Source organism: Rhinolophus ferrumequinum, chromosome 12 (genome assembly GCF_004115265.2).
Source record: "Rhinolophus ferrumequinum isolate MPI-CBG mRhiFer1 chromosome 12, mRhiFer1_v1.p, whole genome shotgun sequence".
NCBI classification, from domain to species: domain Eukaryota; kingdom Metazoa; phylum Chordata; class Mammalia; order Chiroptera; family Rhinolophidae; genus Rhinolophus; species Rhinolophus ferrumequinum.
In genome coordinates this window covers 51,280,625-51,298,105 of record NC_046295.1, presented here as the reverse complement: position 1 = coordinate 51,298,105, position 17,481 = coordinate 51,280,625, and the positions used below count along the sequence as shown (strand labels likewise).

General features: G+C 43.8%; 2 protein-coding genes and 1 pseudogene across 2 annotated transcripts in view; all 3 read left to right on the top strand.

The window, feature by feature from the left end:
* Positions 1 to 758: 758 nt before the first annotated feature.
* Positions 759 to 12,791, top strand: SPATA31F3 (SPATA31 subfamily F member 3). The gene is made up of 5 exons (XM_033122027.1): positions 759 to 902; positions 1,370 to 1,409; positions 1,933 to 1,993; positions 2,942 to 3,390; positions 12,403 to 12,791. The coding sequence occupies exons 1-5, from the start codon at positions 759 to 761 to the stop codon at positions 12,789 to 12,791; spliced, it is 1,083 nt and encodes a 360-aa protein (XP_032977918.1).
* On the top strand, positions 5,408 to 5,505 carry LOC117032588 (uncharacterized; annotated as a pseudogene).
* A 1,801-nt stretch (positions 12,792 to 14,592) lies between the features above and the next one.
* Positions 14,593 to 17,481, top strand: part of LOC117031535 (protein FAM205A-like) — a 63,637-nt gene continuing 60,748 nt past the window's right edge. Inside the window, exon 1 of the mRNA XM_033122026.1 lies at positions 14,593 to 14,610. Coding sequence (XP_032977917.1) covers positions 14,593 to 14,610 — 18 coding nt within the window. The remainder of the gene's footprint in view (positions 14,611 to 17,481) is intronic.

Genomic DNA, 17,481 nt, shown 5'->3' with positions numbered 1-17,481 from the left:
GGCCATCTGGAAAATCAAGCTCCAGAAGTGAGCTTCCTTCATGTGCCTCCCTGGAAGGCAATGTTTACAGTCTCTTCCCGCCCATCTCGCGCTTGATCACACAGACTGGGAAGAGTCTTTCTTTAAATAACTTAGAAAGTTATTTAAAAGGATAGCAGCTACGTCCTTCCCTTGCCACATCAGACATGGTCCTCTTCCCCAAACTCCTGATACTAACCACCTATTTATTGCCTGTGACATCAAAACCCTCACTTTCCAAGACTTAACAAGACATTGCGTGCCCTATCTTATTGTGTATCTTCTAATTACCTTCCCCACTACAGGTGATGTAGTTCAGGAAGTTTCTCGGACCTAGCCACTACCTCTCTTACAGGGCAGGCAGTGTACATAAAGACTCAGTTTTCTGGGGATAGATGCCAGACCATTGTCTTAAAGGGGAGAGCTGAGCCATCAGGGAGTAGGGAATAGAAAGACTATGAAAGAATATATGCTGCCCATGACCTTGGCACCTTTAAGCCTAGGCTCTGCAACCCATACAAACAACCAGACAACCTCATCTGAACACTGAATCACACGAGCTTCTGTTAGATAATGGTTTGTGATGCTCTGCATACCTTGGGATACAGGAGGGCTTTGTGATGCAGTCCGGTCATCTGGTTCCATCTTCTGTGAGGCAAAGATGACAAAGTCTACAATATAAAGGCATTAGGTTAAGACTCTGAAAGCCTAAGAAGAGGATGGCTAGTGAGGTTTAGATTATGTTGAGCCCTATCTTTGTTCTGTGGGATATTGGATATCCTTTGTACACTTATGGCTCCATCATTATTATTGCCTTAATTCTTTGGCAAGTGAAAAAGAGCCCCCGAGAATTAAGGTTGGGACCTAACAGAAGCCGTTGCCGGGTAGGGAAACCCAATGACCATGACTGAACTGATTAAGCCTCAAACAAGATTTTATCTCCTGTTTTCTCTTGTTACTCTTACTCCTTGCTTTACTCTGGAGGTTTTCTCATTACATCCCAGAACAGCTCCAAATTTAGGTGGTTCTACTTGTTGGTAGACATTGAGATGGCTCAAGTCCTTTGCCTACTAGACCACCCATCCTTTCATCTGTTCCACTTTTTCTCCTATCTCATTCTGATCTCTCCACAGAATTTATACAGGGAATGAGGGTGGAGATATGGAAGAGCCTTGAATCAGAAATGAGAAAGGAAATGATAGGGTGAAAGATGTAGAGTAGGGAAAAGAAAGGAGAATACTGTATAAAATTGGCATACCGATAAAGTTTGGGAAATATTTGCGGGCTTTGTCTCATTTTAGACATGAAAAGAAAAGAATGCCCCAGCTTCACTCTAACTTTTTGTCTTTAGCATCACCGGAGAGTCAAACAAAACTATAGATCATCAAGAGGTAAAATCCCACTCTCTTCTCTGACTCCCCTCTACTGTGGGCGAGGTTCCCATAGAACCCGTTTCCTCTTTGACCCCTGGAGCCAGGTGCTCTAACCACTGAAGGCTCCATTTCCCCAAGTTGACAAATTCTCCCAGAAGACTTTCTTGGGTGGGAAATCAGAACTTGGAAATATTCCAAAATTTGCCACCTTGCCCCAGAGAATGAAGAATGAGGAAGAAGGGCAGAAGTCCTTCATTGTGTCATTTACCAGTTTTATGACCCTGGAGAGGTCACTTCATCTCTCAGTCTTGTTATCCACAAAATGGCATCTCGAGAGCCTGCCTCACTCACAGCGAGGTTGTGAAGATGTAATGAGAAGAGCTCAAGGACAACATCGTAGCTGGGACAGTTGTGCGCAGACGTGCCTTCGAGCACTGACTGCTGGGTTTTCAGTCTCCTCTCGTTCAAAGGCCTTCAGCTGCCTATAGGAGATCCCTGAATCCTCTCCTGTTCCTTATAACACTGTCTCCTGGTTTCTCAGCTAGGAGACTCTCCTGGGAAGAAGCTGAGAAGCCCTCGGAACTGCTCTCTGTCATGAAAAGGTGATCTCTTGCTCTTTATAATCTTCCAGCTCCCAGCCTGGCCTGCAATGATTTCTATGCTTGGCCTGGGGCAAGGATGAGGAGAGGGGTGGAGGCTGGAGCACTGGTTGAGAGGGTTGCCAGGGCAGAGGGGCATTAGATATCTCAGAAGGGAGGAGGCTCCCAGTTCTGCTCTGGGCCAGGCTCACAGTGCTCCTGGAATTCAGGATTTGACTAGTGTATAATTCATTAGGCCTCTCTATGGGTTTGCACTCAGCCACAAGACAACTTATCCAGTCCACAGAATGAGTAGATAAGTCACCATTGTCATATTCTCTTTAGAGCTACGCCCTTTCGAGGGCAGACCCGGAACACTGCTTATATTACCTCCTCTGGCTCTGTCTTCAGATCCTGAGACAGCCCTCACCCAGGACCTTACCAGCTCATCCTCTTCTTAATACCTCTAGAGAACAGGGTTCTCTCCCAAGAGATTTTGTGTACACTTCATAGTCCCCAGAAAACAGAGTTCCCACAAGGACCTCATTTTCCACAGTTTGAAATACTTACTACCAGGCTGTGGCTTTCTTAGCCCCAAATGAGACTGACTCCAGGTTCCACCTGGTGATGCCCCATCAGCCAGCCATTGGCTTCCCCATCCCTTGACCCATCTCCTGGTTCAGCTTCTCAACACAAGTCAACCTAGAACTCACCCCACCCCGCAGTCTCTCGTGGCCCTGTGCTCCCAGGGCTTGAAGGAGACCTTGCCCAACAAGCTCCGACCCTCAGCGCAGCACACCGTAACTTGCCACGTGGCATTTCCTTAGGAAGAAAGGTAGAGGAGTACACACCCAGGGGGTACACACCCCAGGGTTTAGCAGGACTAGAGAGCAGGGCTGATCTCCAGGCTACACACTTCCAAAGAGGCACATGTCACTCTATCATTAACAGTTGCCATGTTTCCCTTCACAGCCTGGAATGGTTTCCTCAGGAGGGAAGTGTGCGGAGACTCCTGTGTGCAGACCCCTGCTGCCAAACCTGCAATGCCGTGGCTCTGGAGATTCGGCAGTTGCTGGTGGGTGAGAACAGCCCGATCTCTCCCCGTTCACCGGGGCCATCGCAGGGATCCTCTTGCCCAGAGATTTTGTCCCAACACACCCAAGAGCTTTCATTTCCACCTGCAGTCTCCTCAATGTCACAACTAATGGATCAGAAATCCTTAACCCAATCAACTGCCCAGTCAACAGATGCAGTCAGCATCCAAGATGGCCGGGCTGAACACAAGCTAAGGCAGGAACTTCGAGCACTAGATGTATCCTGGGATGCAGGAGCTCTGTCTTCTTTAAGCCTCAAGGAGCGTAGGATTCCTATGAACCAGCAAGACAAGAAGAGCAACTCTGAATATGCCCTGGAGAAACAAGGTCAGCAGCCCTCAAGTACCTGATTCCCTTTCTGTCCCTGAACCCGGAGCTCACCAACCTAAAACACCCCATGGCCCTATCTTCCCTTCACCTGCTGTTCCTGTGTCAGAAAAGCTGTGGGGTATCTTTACGGAGAGATATATAAATGCATGCATTTCTACTCCTGAGGGCTTTCAAGATTGGTGGAAGCGTTCCAATGGCAGCTTATGTCACATTGCCCCAAATATTTTCCAAGCCTGGAGGAAAAATCAACCATTTCTTTCATCATAATGCTATCTCTAAGGCCTCTTTCAAAAAAATGGGCTTTTATCTCCCTGACCTGGGATTCATGGGAGATCAGCCAGTCCACCCAAGCTTTCTGGGGTTTTAAAGGATCCATTATGGAGCCAGAGCAAATATCAATGGAAACAAATCCTAAACTGCTTGGCTCTTGTTCTACCTTCTACCACCCTTTGGTGACTAAGTGGTTTCTGTCCATTGCCTGGGGGACACACTGAGGCCTCACTGTGTTACCTGTAGCATAAATACAGCTATTTTAATATGGCTCCTCTTTTCTGCACAATGAGTCCCTGGTTTGCCCCTGGAGAGTTTTCCACCAAAAGGGGCACCCCAGACCCTTTTTCTTCAATGATTTCTTCCTAGTCTCTGTACTGTCTAGAATTTTCTCCACCTCAGTTAGCCCCACCCTCTTCCCACATTTCTGAGTTTGAGCATTTTTGCCTGACTATCAGCAAGCCCATATTAATGTCCCATTTCCAACTCTGGCCAAGTGTGAAGCCTTGGAGTGACACCTCCTGCCAGGGCAGCTCCAGCTTCCGTGGGGCTTGCCAGCTGTTGCCCAGAGATATCTGTAGAGGCAGAGAGCCATATAACATAAGCCCTGAGACATGTTAAGTCACCCATCCCCTGACACCCAGGGGCCTACCTGTCTGGCAAAGCCTATTTCAGTCCTGAAGAGGCCGGTAGTGTTTCCCTGGAGCATGCCCAGAGCTGCTGGAGTTCCACCTTCAGAAGTGGTTGGTTTATCAGGTCGATTCACCATTTCTGGGGCCCCAGTTGCTTCTGTCCCCTGATGACCAGCAGCTCCTGCCCTGGAACAGCACAGTGAGTGTTCCCGAGCCTGCAGGCCTAGATGCCAGTGGGGTAGGGACCTGTTCTGATCCATTGTGGCAGCAGGACCAGCCCACAGTTGCTTGCCCAGGCCAAGGCAATGTTGCAGAGCCACATCGACCACAGATGTGGGAAGATCTGCTAGGGCATTGTCCCTGCCCACATCTGTCCCGGTGGGACTTCAGATCACTGGGTCGGCAGCAGTCCAGGGGCCCTAGAAGCAATTCGGTTCTCTTACACCCTGGAAAGAAAGTCCCTAGACATGAAGGCAGCAATCAGCCCTTACATGGATCACGAAGTGACACCCTGAACACAGGCTTTGACCAGCAGCAACAAGCCTCACCAGATGTTGTCAACTGGCCTCCCTGATAAGCACCTGTGTGGGTACCCTCCCAGAGGTCATTGAGAAACTGGAGACAAGTTTTGGCCTTCCTGTCAGGGCTGCTAGCTCTTTGTTATGTAGCTCTCTCCAAGGCCATGGCTCCAGTAATCACTGGCCAGTCAGCCATCAGAGAGATTGTGCCTGGACCTCTGGGAGGTCCAACAGAGCCTCTGGTTCAATCTCACCTAAACAGCAACACATGAGTCCTGAGCCATGCTGTCAAGATGCCAGTAAAACTTGTGCAGACAGTGCACAAGCATCCAGACTGAAGTGCACAAGCATCCAGACTGGGTGGAGATGATACCTCTGGAGAGCCAGACAGAGCCTGATAGCCCCGACTCACTCAAGACACCCATATTGGCCAAACTAAATTTTTACCTGAAAAAAGAAATGCCTGGAGATACATTTGGGAGGTCTCATAATGACAAAGGAGTCCAGGGAACAAACTGTGGCTGTCCCAAAGATTATCTGTGCCTAGGAGTCCTTTAGGAGTCTAAAATACCAAGGGAAGTGCTCTCTTCGGCAGCACTTTTAGCACATATACTAAAACTGGAACGATGCAGAGATTAGCATGGCCCCTGCGCAAGGATGACACACAAATTCGTGAAGCATTCCATATTATAAAAAACAACAGCTCTTATTCAAACAAAGTTAAACTAATAAAATGAACCAAGTTTCAAAAAAAAAATACCAAGGGAAAATGTTACCCCAGGAAGTCCCCATCCCAGCAGGCATCCCATGTGCCCCAGAGTGGTCCACCTTAAAGAAGAGCTTGCAATTAAACTAAGGCAGTGCAGCAGAACCAAAAGCAAGCTAATTCCAGAGCAGTCCTTATGGTTCTGCCCACTGGGCCTTAAAAGACCTCTCAACCAGAGGGGACATTACAGAGTCCCAGGGGCTTTGTATTCAGCTGGAGGCCAATGTGAACAATTTCAACCTGGAGGAGTTCTAGACCCCTTAGCCCCAAGTTTCTGCAAGCGTGAAGACAACTCCCTATCCCAGCAGGGAAAACAGAGGACCCATGGAAAGTCAAAGCAGCAGAGAATCACAGAGAAGGGGTTGCCGTGTTGAGACTCTCTCCCACCTGAGAGAACATCCACTCTCCAGAGGCTGTAGGGACACTTCTAAGTAGAACCTCCTGAGCCCCTGTCTTCCCAAATGTATCTCCAGAATCTTTCTCAGGTAGAATTTTAGTCTGACCAAGATCGTTGCCTTGAGTGAGTCGGGACTAGCAAGGATCTGTCTGGATCTGTAGAGCCACCATCTCCATCCTCTTAGCTTACTGCTCCCTGTCAGCACCTTAACCAGCTTCTTCCTCACCTTGAACTCCTAGAGCATCTTCCAGGATTCCTTGGGGGCAAAGGGTCTAGATAAGAATGGTCTGCAGGGCTGTTAGAGCAAGCTGAATGACCTCACCCAAATAAGGATTCCTGAGAATGCCAGATCTGGAGTACCCAGAGCTTAAATGGCCTTACTTTACAGGATCAATTTAAAGGGCCATGATTTGCCAATTTTTTGTTTGTTTGTTTGTTTCTAATAGTGGGAATGTTACATTTATTTTTTATTTATTTATTTATTTATTTATTTTTCTTTTATTTATTTTATTATTTTTTAAATTTATTGGGGTGACAATTGTTAGTAAAATTACATAGATTTCAGGTGTGCAATTCTGTATCACATCATCTATAAATTACATTGTGTGTTCACCACCCAGAGTCAGTTCTCCTTCCATCACCATATATTTGATCCCCCTTACCCTCATCTCCCACCCCCCAACCCCCTTACCCTCTGGTAACAGATTAATTTTCAAACCCCGTGGCCATCCTGTGGTCACCGACTGCCCTCCAATCCCCTCACCCACCCCCCCATCCCCACCCCCCCCGCCCATCTAGCAACCCTCAGTTTTTCCTCTTTGTCTTCAAAACTGTTTCTGATTAGTTCATTCACTTATTCTTTTCTTTAGATTCCGCATATAAGTGAGATCATATGGTACTTATCTTTCTCTGTCTGACTTATTTCACTTCACATAATGTTCTCTAGGTCCATCCATGTTGTTGCAAATGGTAAGATTTCTTTCTTCTTTATGGCTGCGTAATACTCCATTGTATAAATGTACCACAGTTTCTTAATCCAGTCATCTACCGATGGGCATTTTGGTTGTTTCCATGTCTTAGCTATTGTGTATAGTGCTGCAATAAACATAGGAGTGCATAAAGATTTTTGAATTGGAGTTTTGGATTTCTCCGGATAGATACCTAGGAGTGGAATTACTGGATCATAGGGTAGTTCCATTTTCAGATTTTTGAGATACCTCCATACTGTTTTCCATAGTGGCTGCACCAATCTGCAATCCCACCAACAGTGCACAAGCGTTCCCTTTTCTCCACATCCGCGCCAGCACTTGTTGTTTGTTGATTTATTGATGATAGCCATTTTGACTGGGGTGAGGTGGTATCTCATTGTGGTTTTTATTTGCATTTCTCTGATGGTTAGTGAGGTTGAGCATTTCTTCATGTGTCTGTTTGCCATCTGTATGTCCTTTTTAGAAAAATGTCTCTTCAAGTCCTCTGCCCATTTTCTAATTGGGTCGTTTGTTTTTTTGGAGTTGAGTTGAGTGAGTTTTTCATAGATTTGTGATATTAATGCCTTATCAGATATATCATTGGCAAATATCTTTTCCCATTCAGTAGGATCCCTTTTTGTTTTATTGATGGTTTCCTTTGCTGTGAAAATACTTTTTAGTTTGATATAATCCCACATGTTTATTTTTTCTCTTACTTCCCTCGAGCGAGGGGATATATCAGTAAAAATCTTACTCCGGGTAATGTCTGAGAAGTTTCTTCCTATATTTTCTTCTAGGTATTTTATGGTTTCAGATCTTACATTTAAGTCTTTAAGCCATTTTGAATTTATTTTTGTATATGGTGTAAGGAGGTGGTCCAGCTTCATTTTTTTGCATGTGTCTGTCCAGGTTTCCCAGCACCATTTATTGAATAGACTGTCTTTACTCCATCGTACATTCTTGCTTACATTGTCGTAGATTAAATGGCCATATAGGCGTGGATTTATTTCTGGACTCTCTATTCTGTTCCATTGATCTATGTGTCTGTTTTTATGCCAGTACCATGCTGTTTTGATTACTGTAGCCTTGTAGTATAATTTGAAGTCAGGTATTGTTATACCTCCCACTTTGTTCTTATTTCTCAAGATTGCCTTTGCTATTTGGGGTCTTTTATGGTCCCATATAAATTTTAGGATTATATGTTCTATTTCTATGAAAAACGTCGTTGGTAGTTTGATAGGAATTGCGTTGAATATGTATATTGCCTTAGGCGGTATGGACATTTTAACTATATTAATTCTTCCTATCCATGACATGATATGTGTTTCCATCTATTTATATCTTCCTTCATTCCTTTCTTCAGTGTCTTATAATTTTCTGAGTACAGATCTTTTACTTCTTTGGTTAAATTTATTCCCAGGTATTTTATAGTCTTTGGAGCGATTGTAAATGGTATTGTTTTTTAAATTTCTCCTTCTGATGTTTTATTATTGGTATATACAAATGCAACTGATTTCTGAATATTAATTTTGTATCCTGCTACTTTACTAAATTCATCTATCAGCTCTAATAGCTTCTTGGTGGAGTCTTTAGGGTTCTCTAAATATAGTATCATATCATCTGCATACAATGATAATTTTACTTCCTCCTTACCAATTTGGATGCCTTTTATTTCTTTTTCTTTTCTGATTGCTGTGGCTAGAACTTCCAGCACTATGTTGAATAGAAGCGGAGATAGTGGGCAACCTTGCCTTGTTCCTGATCTTAGGGGGAATGGTTTTAGCTTTTCCCCATTGAGTATGATGTTAGCTGTGGGTTTGTCATATATGGCCTTTATTATGTTGAGATATGATCCCTCTATTCCCACTTTCTTAAGGGTTTTTATCATAAATGGCTGTTGGATTTTATCAAATGCTTTTTCTGCATCTATTGATAAGATCATGTGATTTTTATTTTTCCTTTTGTTAATGTGGTGTATCACATTAATTGATTTGCGGATGTTGAACCACCCTTGCATACCAGGGATGAATCCCACTTGATCATGGTGTATGATCTTTTTTTATGTATTGCTGAATTCTGTTCGCTAATATTTTGTTGAGGATTTTTGCATCTATGTTCATTAGAGATATCGGCCTGTAGTTTTCTTTTTTTGTGGTGTCTTTGTTTGATTTTGGGATCAGGGTGATAGTGGCTTCGTAAAAAGTGTTTGGGAGTCTTCCTTCCTTCTGGATTTTTTTGGAAGAGCTTGAGGAGAATAGGTGATAATTCTTTTTTGAACGTTTTGTAAAATTCACCTGTAAAGCCATCTGGTCCAGGGCTTTTGTTTGTTGGGAGATTGTTGATTACTGATTCAATTTCCGTGGTGGTAATCAGTCTATTCAGGTTTTCTGTTTCTTCTTGAGTTAGCCTTGGAAGGTTGTACGCCTCTAGAAAATTGTCCATTTCTTCCAGATTGTCAAATTTGTTGGCATATAGTTGCTCATAGTAACTTCTTAAAACTTTTTGTATTTCTGCAGTGTCCGTTGTCACTTCTCCTCTTTCATTTCTGATTTTATTAATTTGGGTCCTCTCTCTCTTTTTTTTAATGAGTCTGGCTAAAGGTTTGTCGATTTTATTTATCTTCTCTAAGAACCAACTCTTGGATTCATTGATCTTTTGTATTGTTTTTTTGGCTTCTATTTCATTTATTTCTGCTCTGATCTTTATTATCTCCTTCCTTGTACTCCCTTTGGGCTTATTTTGCTGTTCTTTTTCCAGATTCCTTAAGTGTGAAGATAAACTGTTGATTAGTGATGTTTCTTGTTTCTTTAGGTAGGCCTGCAAAGCTATGAATTTCCCTCTTAGGACTGCTTTCGCGGCATCCCATAGATTTTGGGTCGTCGCGTTTTCATTTTCGTTTGTCTCGAGATATCTTTTGATTTCTTCCTTGATCTCCTGCTTGACCCATTCATTATTTAGTAATAAGTTATTCAGCCTCCATGAATTGGTGTGTCTTCCAGTTTTTTTCCTGTAGTTCATTTCTAATTTCATAGCATTGTGATCAGAGAAGACAATTGGTATGATTTCAATTTTCTTAAATTTATCAAGACTTGTTTTGTGGCCTAACATATGGTCTATCTTGGAAAATGTTCCATGTGCGTTTGAGAAAAACGTGTATTTTGCAGCATTGGGGTGAAATGTTCTGAAAATATCGATTAAATCCAAGTGGTCGAATGTGTCATTTAAGGCTGTTGTTTCCATATTGATTTTCTGTCTGGAAGACCTGTCCCTTGTTGTCAGAGGTGTGTTGAAGTCCCCTACTATGATAGTGTTACTGTTGATCTCTGTCTTTATGTCAGTCAGTACCTGTTTTATATATTTAGGTGCTCCTATGTTGGGTGCATAGATGTTTACTAGGGTTATGTCCTCTTGTCGGATCGATCCCTTTATTATCATATAGTGCCCATCTTTATCTTTTAGTATGTTCTTCATTTTAAAGTCTATTTTGTCAGATATAAGTATTGCAACTCCAGCTTTTTTCTCGTTTCCATGTGCATGAAATATCTTACTCCAACCCTTCACTTTCAGCCTGTGTGTGTCTTTTGTTCTGAGGTGAGTCTCTTGTATACAGCATATACAAGGGTCTTGCTTTCTTATCCAGTCAGCCACCCTATGTCTCTTGATTGGAGCGTTTAATCCATTTACATTTAAAGTGATTATTGATAGGTACATAGTTATTGCCATTTTTAAATTTGTAGTTAGGTTGTTTTGATCTTTCTTCTATTTACAGAAGTCCTTTTAGTATTTCTTGCAATGCTGGCTTGGTGGTAATAAATTCCTTTAGCTTATTTTTTTCTGGAAAGCTCTTTATCTCTCCATCAACTTTAAATGATAGCCTTGCTGGATAAAGCAATCTAGGTTGTAGGCCTTTGTTTTCCATCACTTTGAGTATCTCCTGCCACTCCCTCCTGGCCTTCAATGTTTCTGTAGAAAAATCATTTGATAGTCTTATGGGAGTTCCCTTGTATGTAACCCTCTGTCTTTCTCTTGCTGCTTTTAGGATTCTCTCTTTGTCTTTAAGCTTTGCCATTTTAACTATAATGTGTCTTGGTGTGGACCTGTTTGGGTTTATCCTGGTTGGAACTCTCTGCACTTCCTGGGCTTGTATGTTGGTTTCCTTCATCAGGTTGGGGAAGTTTTCAGACATTATTACTTCAAATATGTTCTGAATCCCTTGCTTCCTCTCTTCACCTTCTGGTATTCCTATGATGCGCATGTTGTTGCGCTTGATGTTATCCCAGAGGTCTCTTAAGCCATCCTCATTGTTTTTTATTCTTTTTTCTTTCTGTTGTTCCGTTTGGGTGATCTCTGCTACCTTGTCTTCTAAGTCGCTGATTCGATTCTCTGCTTCATCTAACCTGCTGGTAATTCCTTCAAGTGAGTTCTTAATTTCGGTAATTGTGTTCTTTAGTTCTAACTGGTTGTTCGTTATGATTTCTACATCCTTCTTTATGTCTTCTCTAAGCTCCTTAAACATTCTTATCACCAGTGTTCTGAACTCTGTCTCTGAAAGGTTGGTTACGTCTGTTTCATTTGGTTCCAGTTGTGGAGGTTTCTTCTGTTCTTTTATTTGGGACATGTATCTTTGTTTCCCCATTCTGGCTGACTCTCTGTGTTTATTTTGATATATTAGGTAGATCCCCTAGAGTTCTTAGTTCTTGCTAGGTTATCTTATGTAGTATGTGTCCTTTATATTTGACTCGCACCACGTCGTCCTTCTCCTCTGCGTGTGCTCCAAAGGTGACTCTTGTGTTGTGCACACTGTCCCGTTCAAGAAGATCTTTAATTGCTTTTTGCTTGTGAGTAGGTGGAGTTAACTCCTGGGCTGACCCGTTGTGAGACTTCGCTCTGCCCCCCGCAGGGCGCTCTGCTGCGTGAGGGTTGACCACGCAAATGTGGTTTGGCCTCTATGGGCTCCAGTGCCTGCAGAGAACCCCCTCTGGGTGTGTGACCTGCAGGTCAAACCCGGCAGCACTCCGGTTTGGTCTGGAGTTGGCCCCTGGATATGCTGAATCCCGTGCCTCTCAAGCTCCTGGTCTCTGTGCTCTCCGTTCCGCCCTGGGATCCCGTGCGTGCCTGGAACTGCGGGTGCCACCGCGGTTTTCGCCGCCGCCGGCTGAGACTCCGCTGTGGGCTGGGATTTCCCCGCCGCCGCCGCCGCCGCCGCCGGCCGCGCGTTTTCACTCCGCTCCCTTCCTTCCTTCCCCTGCTCGCCCAATTAGCGCACCTTCAAGTAATCCTTAGCTTCAAGTAATCCACGAGTCCGATTTGCCAATTTAAAGGGCCAAATTTTGCAAGTCTCATATTTAAGGGGAAAACATTCTTCAGATCCAAACTTTGCAGGGCCACATTTTCTAAAGCCAAGCGCTATAGGGTCTGGTAAAGGCAGCTCATACTCACAAGAGCCCCACCCTTCCAGAAGCTACAGAAGCTGGCTTGGGAAATAAGATGAAGCACTATCCACACTGGAGTAACCCTGAGGTGAAAGATCAAGGGCATAAGGAATCCATTCTCCTCTCTAAGGATGAGACAGTGGCCAAAACCTTGGCAAAAACGGTTGAGAAGAGTCCACCCCCCACCAAAGGCCCTGTGAAGCAAGTTAAGTTGGAGAAGACAACAGAGGATGAGGGCAGTATCTTCTTTGATGTCCGCCAGTGCCTAGACAATGAACCACATCAACACTCCCTTCAATCTAGCCACTCCTGGTTCCAGTGCCTTCCCCACAACAGCGCCAAGCACTCTCCTCAGCTGACTTGTGCCACTCAACCAGAAAATCCATCCCAGGTCCCAACTCTCACCTCAGCATAAGGCACTGGTCTGTGCAAAGAGAATACCCAGTCCAGAAAGGAGTTCATAGTTTCCCAAATATCTGCATCCCCATGAAAAAGGCTGTTTTCATCATTTGCATTAAAGTGCAGGTGAGGCAGGACCCTCTCCAAATATACTATATACCTCTAAGCAAAGAACCACCTGTTTGTGCCTATTTCTTTTCTTTTTGTGCCTATTATTTTCAATGTGGTATATGATGGAGAGAGTAGAGGAGGTAGATAGTACTTCCCAAATGGTGTAAGAGCTTAAACCCTTATTTCAGATGGGTCAGCATTCTCTACAACTGTTTCAGCCTCATGCTGAACTGCAGATAAAAGGACTTGAGCAGAAAAGGAAGACTCTCTTCTAAGGTGCATTGAAGGTAAAGATCAGGCTTGAATCCTATGGCTTCCCATGTTGTCTTTGGGCCCAGAGAAGCAATGTGGACATGAGGATCGTACAAGAAGCAGGGGCCAGGAATCCAGTGCACTTTGGGCCCATAGGCACAATTCATAGATAACTTCTATATATGCCCACAATCTAGAGGGAAGGTTTTTAGAGGGGTGTGCTCCATCCATGAGGAGATGCTATGTGTTTATCAAAAGCACAAAGCTAATATAACAGATGTCAAAAGCAAATGATAAAATCTCCCCTCTATGTGCCCTGTTATTGTTGATTAGATCTTTAAGGGGTAACCAACCCATCTGGGAGCCTGCGGTAGCCCAGTTTGCCTGTTCGACCTTTATTGCTTTCAGCTGCATGGAATGAATGCCTCCTAAAATGAATAGTTGATGAGAAAGTCCCCAAAAGGGTCGCAATAAAAATGACTTTGAGCTGAGTCTTGCATTCAACAATTCAAATATCCAAGTATTTTATGTGCTAGGTACTATGCCAGACGCCAGGGACACAGCAGTGAACAACACACAGGCTTGCCTCCCATGGAGCTCATGGAATCATGGAGTAGACAGTAAAATAAAAAGTCACTAAAAGCAATGTGATAAGAGCTAAACAGAGGAAGTAAGTGAAAGTGCACAGGAGGGCACTTAACCTCTTCTTGGCGGGTGTTTATGGAAATTTTCCTGGAAGAAGTGACATGCAGACAGTTTCAAAGGATGAGCAGAAATTAGCCAGCAGGAAGGTGGGGCGTACAGAGGCTTCCCAGGCTGAGATTACAACATAAGCAATGGCGTGGTGTCAAACCAATGGGCAAACCATGTCAGGGAACAGTGACTTGCTGGAGAAGTACCAGTAATAATCAAAAAAGTATATAAAAATGTTCCAGGGATCAGAATGAGGTTGCCAAGCTGGAGAATGGACAGCATTAACTCATCCATTTCTTCAGCGAATATTGAGCACCTACTCTATGCCAAGCATTTGTATAAGGCCCTGGAAATATAGTACATAAAAGAGGAAAAAACTTGTGTCCCCAATGAACTTACATTGATGGTGCACTAGAGAGGGAGACAAAAGAAGCATGAATAAAAAAATGTAGTACGTAGAAGCCAACCAAATGGATGCAAAAAATCAGGATAAGAATTTTGGGGGAGATGCAGGTGAGGTACAGTTTTAAATAGGGAGTTTAGCGCAAGTCTCACTAAGAAGTTAACACATGAGCATGGGCTAGAGGGAGATGAGAGAGTAAACCACATAGATAAACTGAGGAGATGCATTCCAGTCAGAAATTATAGCTAATACAGATGTTGGAAGGTTGGAACATGCCTAACCTGTTCCAAGGAACAAGGACAGTGAGCCTGAAGCAGAATAATCAAGGGCGAAAGTAGTAGAGAATGAGGTTAGAGCAATGAAGGAGGCAGAAGAGGTAAGGCCTAGAAGGTCATTGCAAAGATGTGGACTCTGAGCAAACGGGGGAGCTATCAGAGGGTCTCTTTATAGCTGACATATTTTAAAAGGATCACTTAGGCTGTGGTGCTGAGTGTTGCGGGTATAGACGCTGTAAAATCAGGGAGATTAGTTATGAAGTTACTCCAGTAATGGTAGCAGCAGAGGAGATTAGAAGTGTTTAGATGCTGGATTCTTTTTGAAGGTAGAGACAACAGGATTTACTGATAGATTGCATGTGGACTGAGATGAAAAAGTCAAGGATGACACCAATGTTTTTGGCCTAAACAACTGGCAACATTGAGTTACTATTAACTGCTATACTATCAATTATAGAAATACTATGATTGGGGGGTGGTATGTGTGATTGGGGGTGTAATTAGGAGTTCACTTTTGTATGGTTAGGGATGGATATTGGACAGTCAAGTGCATATGTTGATTAGATGATTTGGTCATAGGAACCTGGAATTCAGGGAGGGCCTAGACTTTAGGTAGGCAGGGAGACAGCTAGATAAATATACATGGATGATAGCTAGATAGATAGATAGATAAATGTATTTAAAACCATGAACCATGAGATTGAGCTGTGGAGGCAGATAAATTATTACATCAGTGTCATAATTGCTATGGTATATGGTGTCTATATACCATATGGACACCATATGGACACAGAAGGAAGTATTTAGCTGATGAGGAGAATCCTAGCGTCACATAAAGGGGTCAAATAAATATGACCTTAAGAGACATCTTGCATTCTACAATTAAAATATTTGAGTACTTACTGTACTCAAAATACTTCCTGGAACTATACCAGACACAATAGTCACTAAGACACAGGCCTTGCCTCCATTGGGGCTCATGATCTTATGGAATACACAGTCTCACGTGCCCAAACTGTCTAATCAACACAAACACTTAGAAGTATAATATTCACCTCAAATGTGAACTCCTGATGCCCTGTACCCCCACCACCACCCAATCACACACAGCAAATCTGTTCCCACCACAGTATTTCTTGTATCAGTTATGGCACCTATCTCTTGCCAGTTATTCAGGCCAAAATCATTGGTGTCATCCTCGACTTTTGTTTCTAATACTCCACTTCCAATTCATTAGTAAATCCTGTTGTCTCTACCCTCAAAATGAATCCAGAACATGAACATGACTACTTCTCACTCCCTGTGCTGCTATAATTACTGCAATAGCATCATAACTAATCTCCCAGCTTCTTCCTGAGACCATACCTCCAACACTGTTCTCAACACAGAATCATGATAGTCCTCAAAGAGGGTCCTGGCTACAGATGACTGATTAATTGATTGATTGATTGATTGATGTATATAAAAACATGAGACCAGATAGTCACAAAGGGAATGAGTGTAAATGAAGGAGCGATCTAAGGACTGGGCTCTGGGACTCTTCAACATTGAGAAATTGGGAAGAAAATGAGGAACCAACAAGCTGAGACTGAGAAGTAGTAGCCAGGGAGGAAGGAGAGTGTGGCATACTGGAAAGCCAAGAGAGCAAGGAGAAAGTGAGCAACTGCATGAAAAGTTGCAAAGCAGCCAAACAAGATGAATTGACCATAGATTTAGCAACGAAGATCACTCATGGTGTTGAGAAGAACTGACTCAGGTGAGTGAGGGAGGTGTAGGCATGACTGGAGTGGATTCAAGAGAGAACGGAAGGAGAGTTATTGGTGATAGTGTAATCTGTTCCAGGAGTTTTGTTCCACAGAGTTGCATAAAAATGAGGAATAGCTGAAGAGGGAAGTGGAATCTAGAGGGTTTTTTTGTTTTGTTTTTTAAGATGGGAGGCAGAGCATGTTAGGTGTCTATGGAAAAGATCCAGTCAAGAGAGATAAATTGATTATGCTGGAAGTCAGAGGAAAACTGCTTAAGGGATTAGGAGTGAACACCCACCCAAGTCGAGTAGTTGGCCTTGGAAAAAGCACAGCACTTTGCTGGTGGTAAGTAGAGAGAAGGTAGTGTTAATGAAGTAAGACTTTGTATATCGAAAGAAAAAAGGTTTCTCTCACATGTGAAAGAGAATGAACAAAGACTCAGATGGGTGAGTGAGGAGCTGGGAAGGGACCATGGCTGGGGATGGGAGGAGTGGAATGGAGAACCAAAGCCCGAAAGCTGGAGGTAGAGATAGATTCTGAAGGTTACCATGGCAAGGTTCTATTAGGGCCTAAGGGGTCAGTGGCCAACTGAGAGCCCAGGTGGACATAAAAAAGTGGTTGAATGTACTCTTGGAACACTAGAGCAGTGGGAAGGATCACAGAGAAAGCTCTAGATGCACGGAACCTAAGGAAGAAGATGGGGCTAGAAACATAGAGATAGGGTTAAGCATCTAGTGTTCGGAGACCAGGGGTGCTTGGAAGTGGGAGGAGAGATCTGGGAAGCAGACAGACAAAAGGCTGCCCTGAGGATGGGGTGGACCTCTGTTTTGGACCCCTCATATCTCTCAGAAGGTGGCACCTCTGCATTCCCACCTTCTGACCTACAGTACAGGAGCCAAGAGCTGGAGGAAGCACAGGAAGTGCTGATGCTTCTTTATGATGTGCGACGGGGTCAGTGGGATGTCCCTGCCTCACTGACTTCTAAGGAAATCCAGGATGACGCAACATCCCATCAAACCAGGAGGAGATGGTGGCAGGACTGTCTTCCTCTCATAGCACCCCACTTAGCACAATGCATCCACTGCCAGCAGGACGGGAAGAAGCAAGAACGTATCTCTCCTCTGAATGGTGATTCCGTGTCTAAGGGATGGAGGCCCAGCCCCTACCATGGACTCCAGGGAGGGGAGACTCAAGGCTCAAGCCAGCTGAGCCAACACCTTCCAGGTG

Coding starts and splice junctions, on each gene's coding strand:
- SPATA31F3 (XM_033122027.1), top strand. CDS start 759: ATGTTGAGCCCTATCTTTGTTCTGTGGGATATTGGATATCCTTTGTAC. Junction 903..1,369: donor CTAACAGAAGCCGTTGCCGG/GTAGGGAAACCC, acceptor TTTTGTCTTTAG/CATCACCGGAGAGTCAAACA. Junction 3,391..12,402: donor ATATGCCCTGGAGAAACAAG/GTCAGCAGCCCT, acceptor CCACCCTTCCAG/AAGCTACAGAAGCTGGCTTG.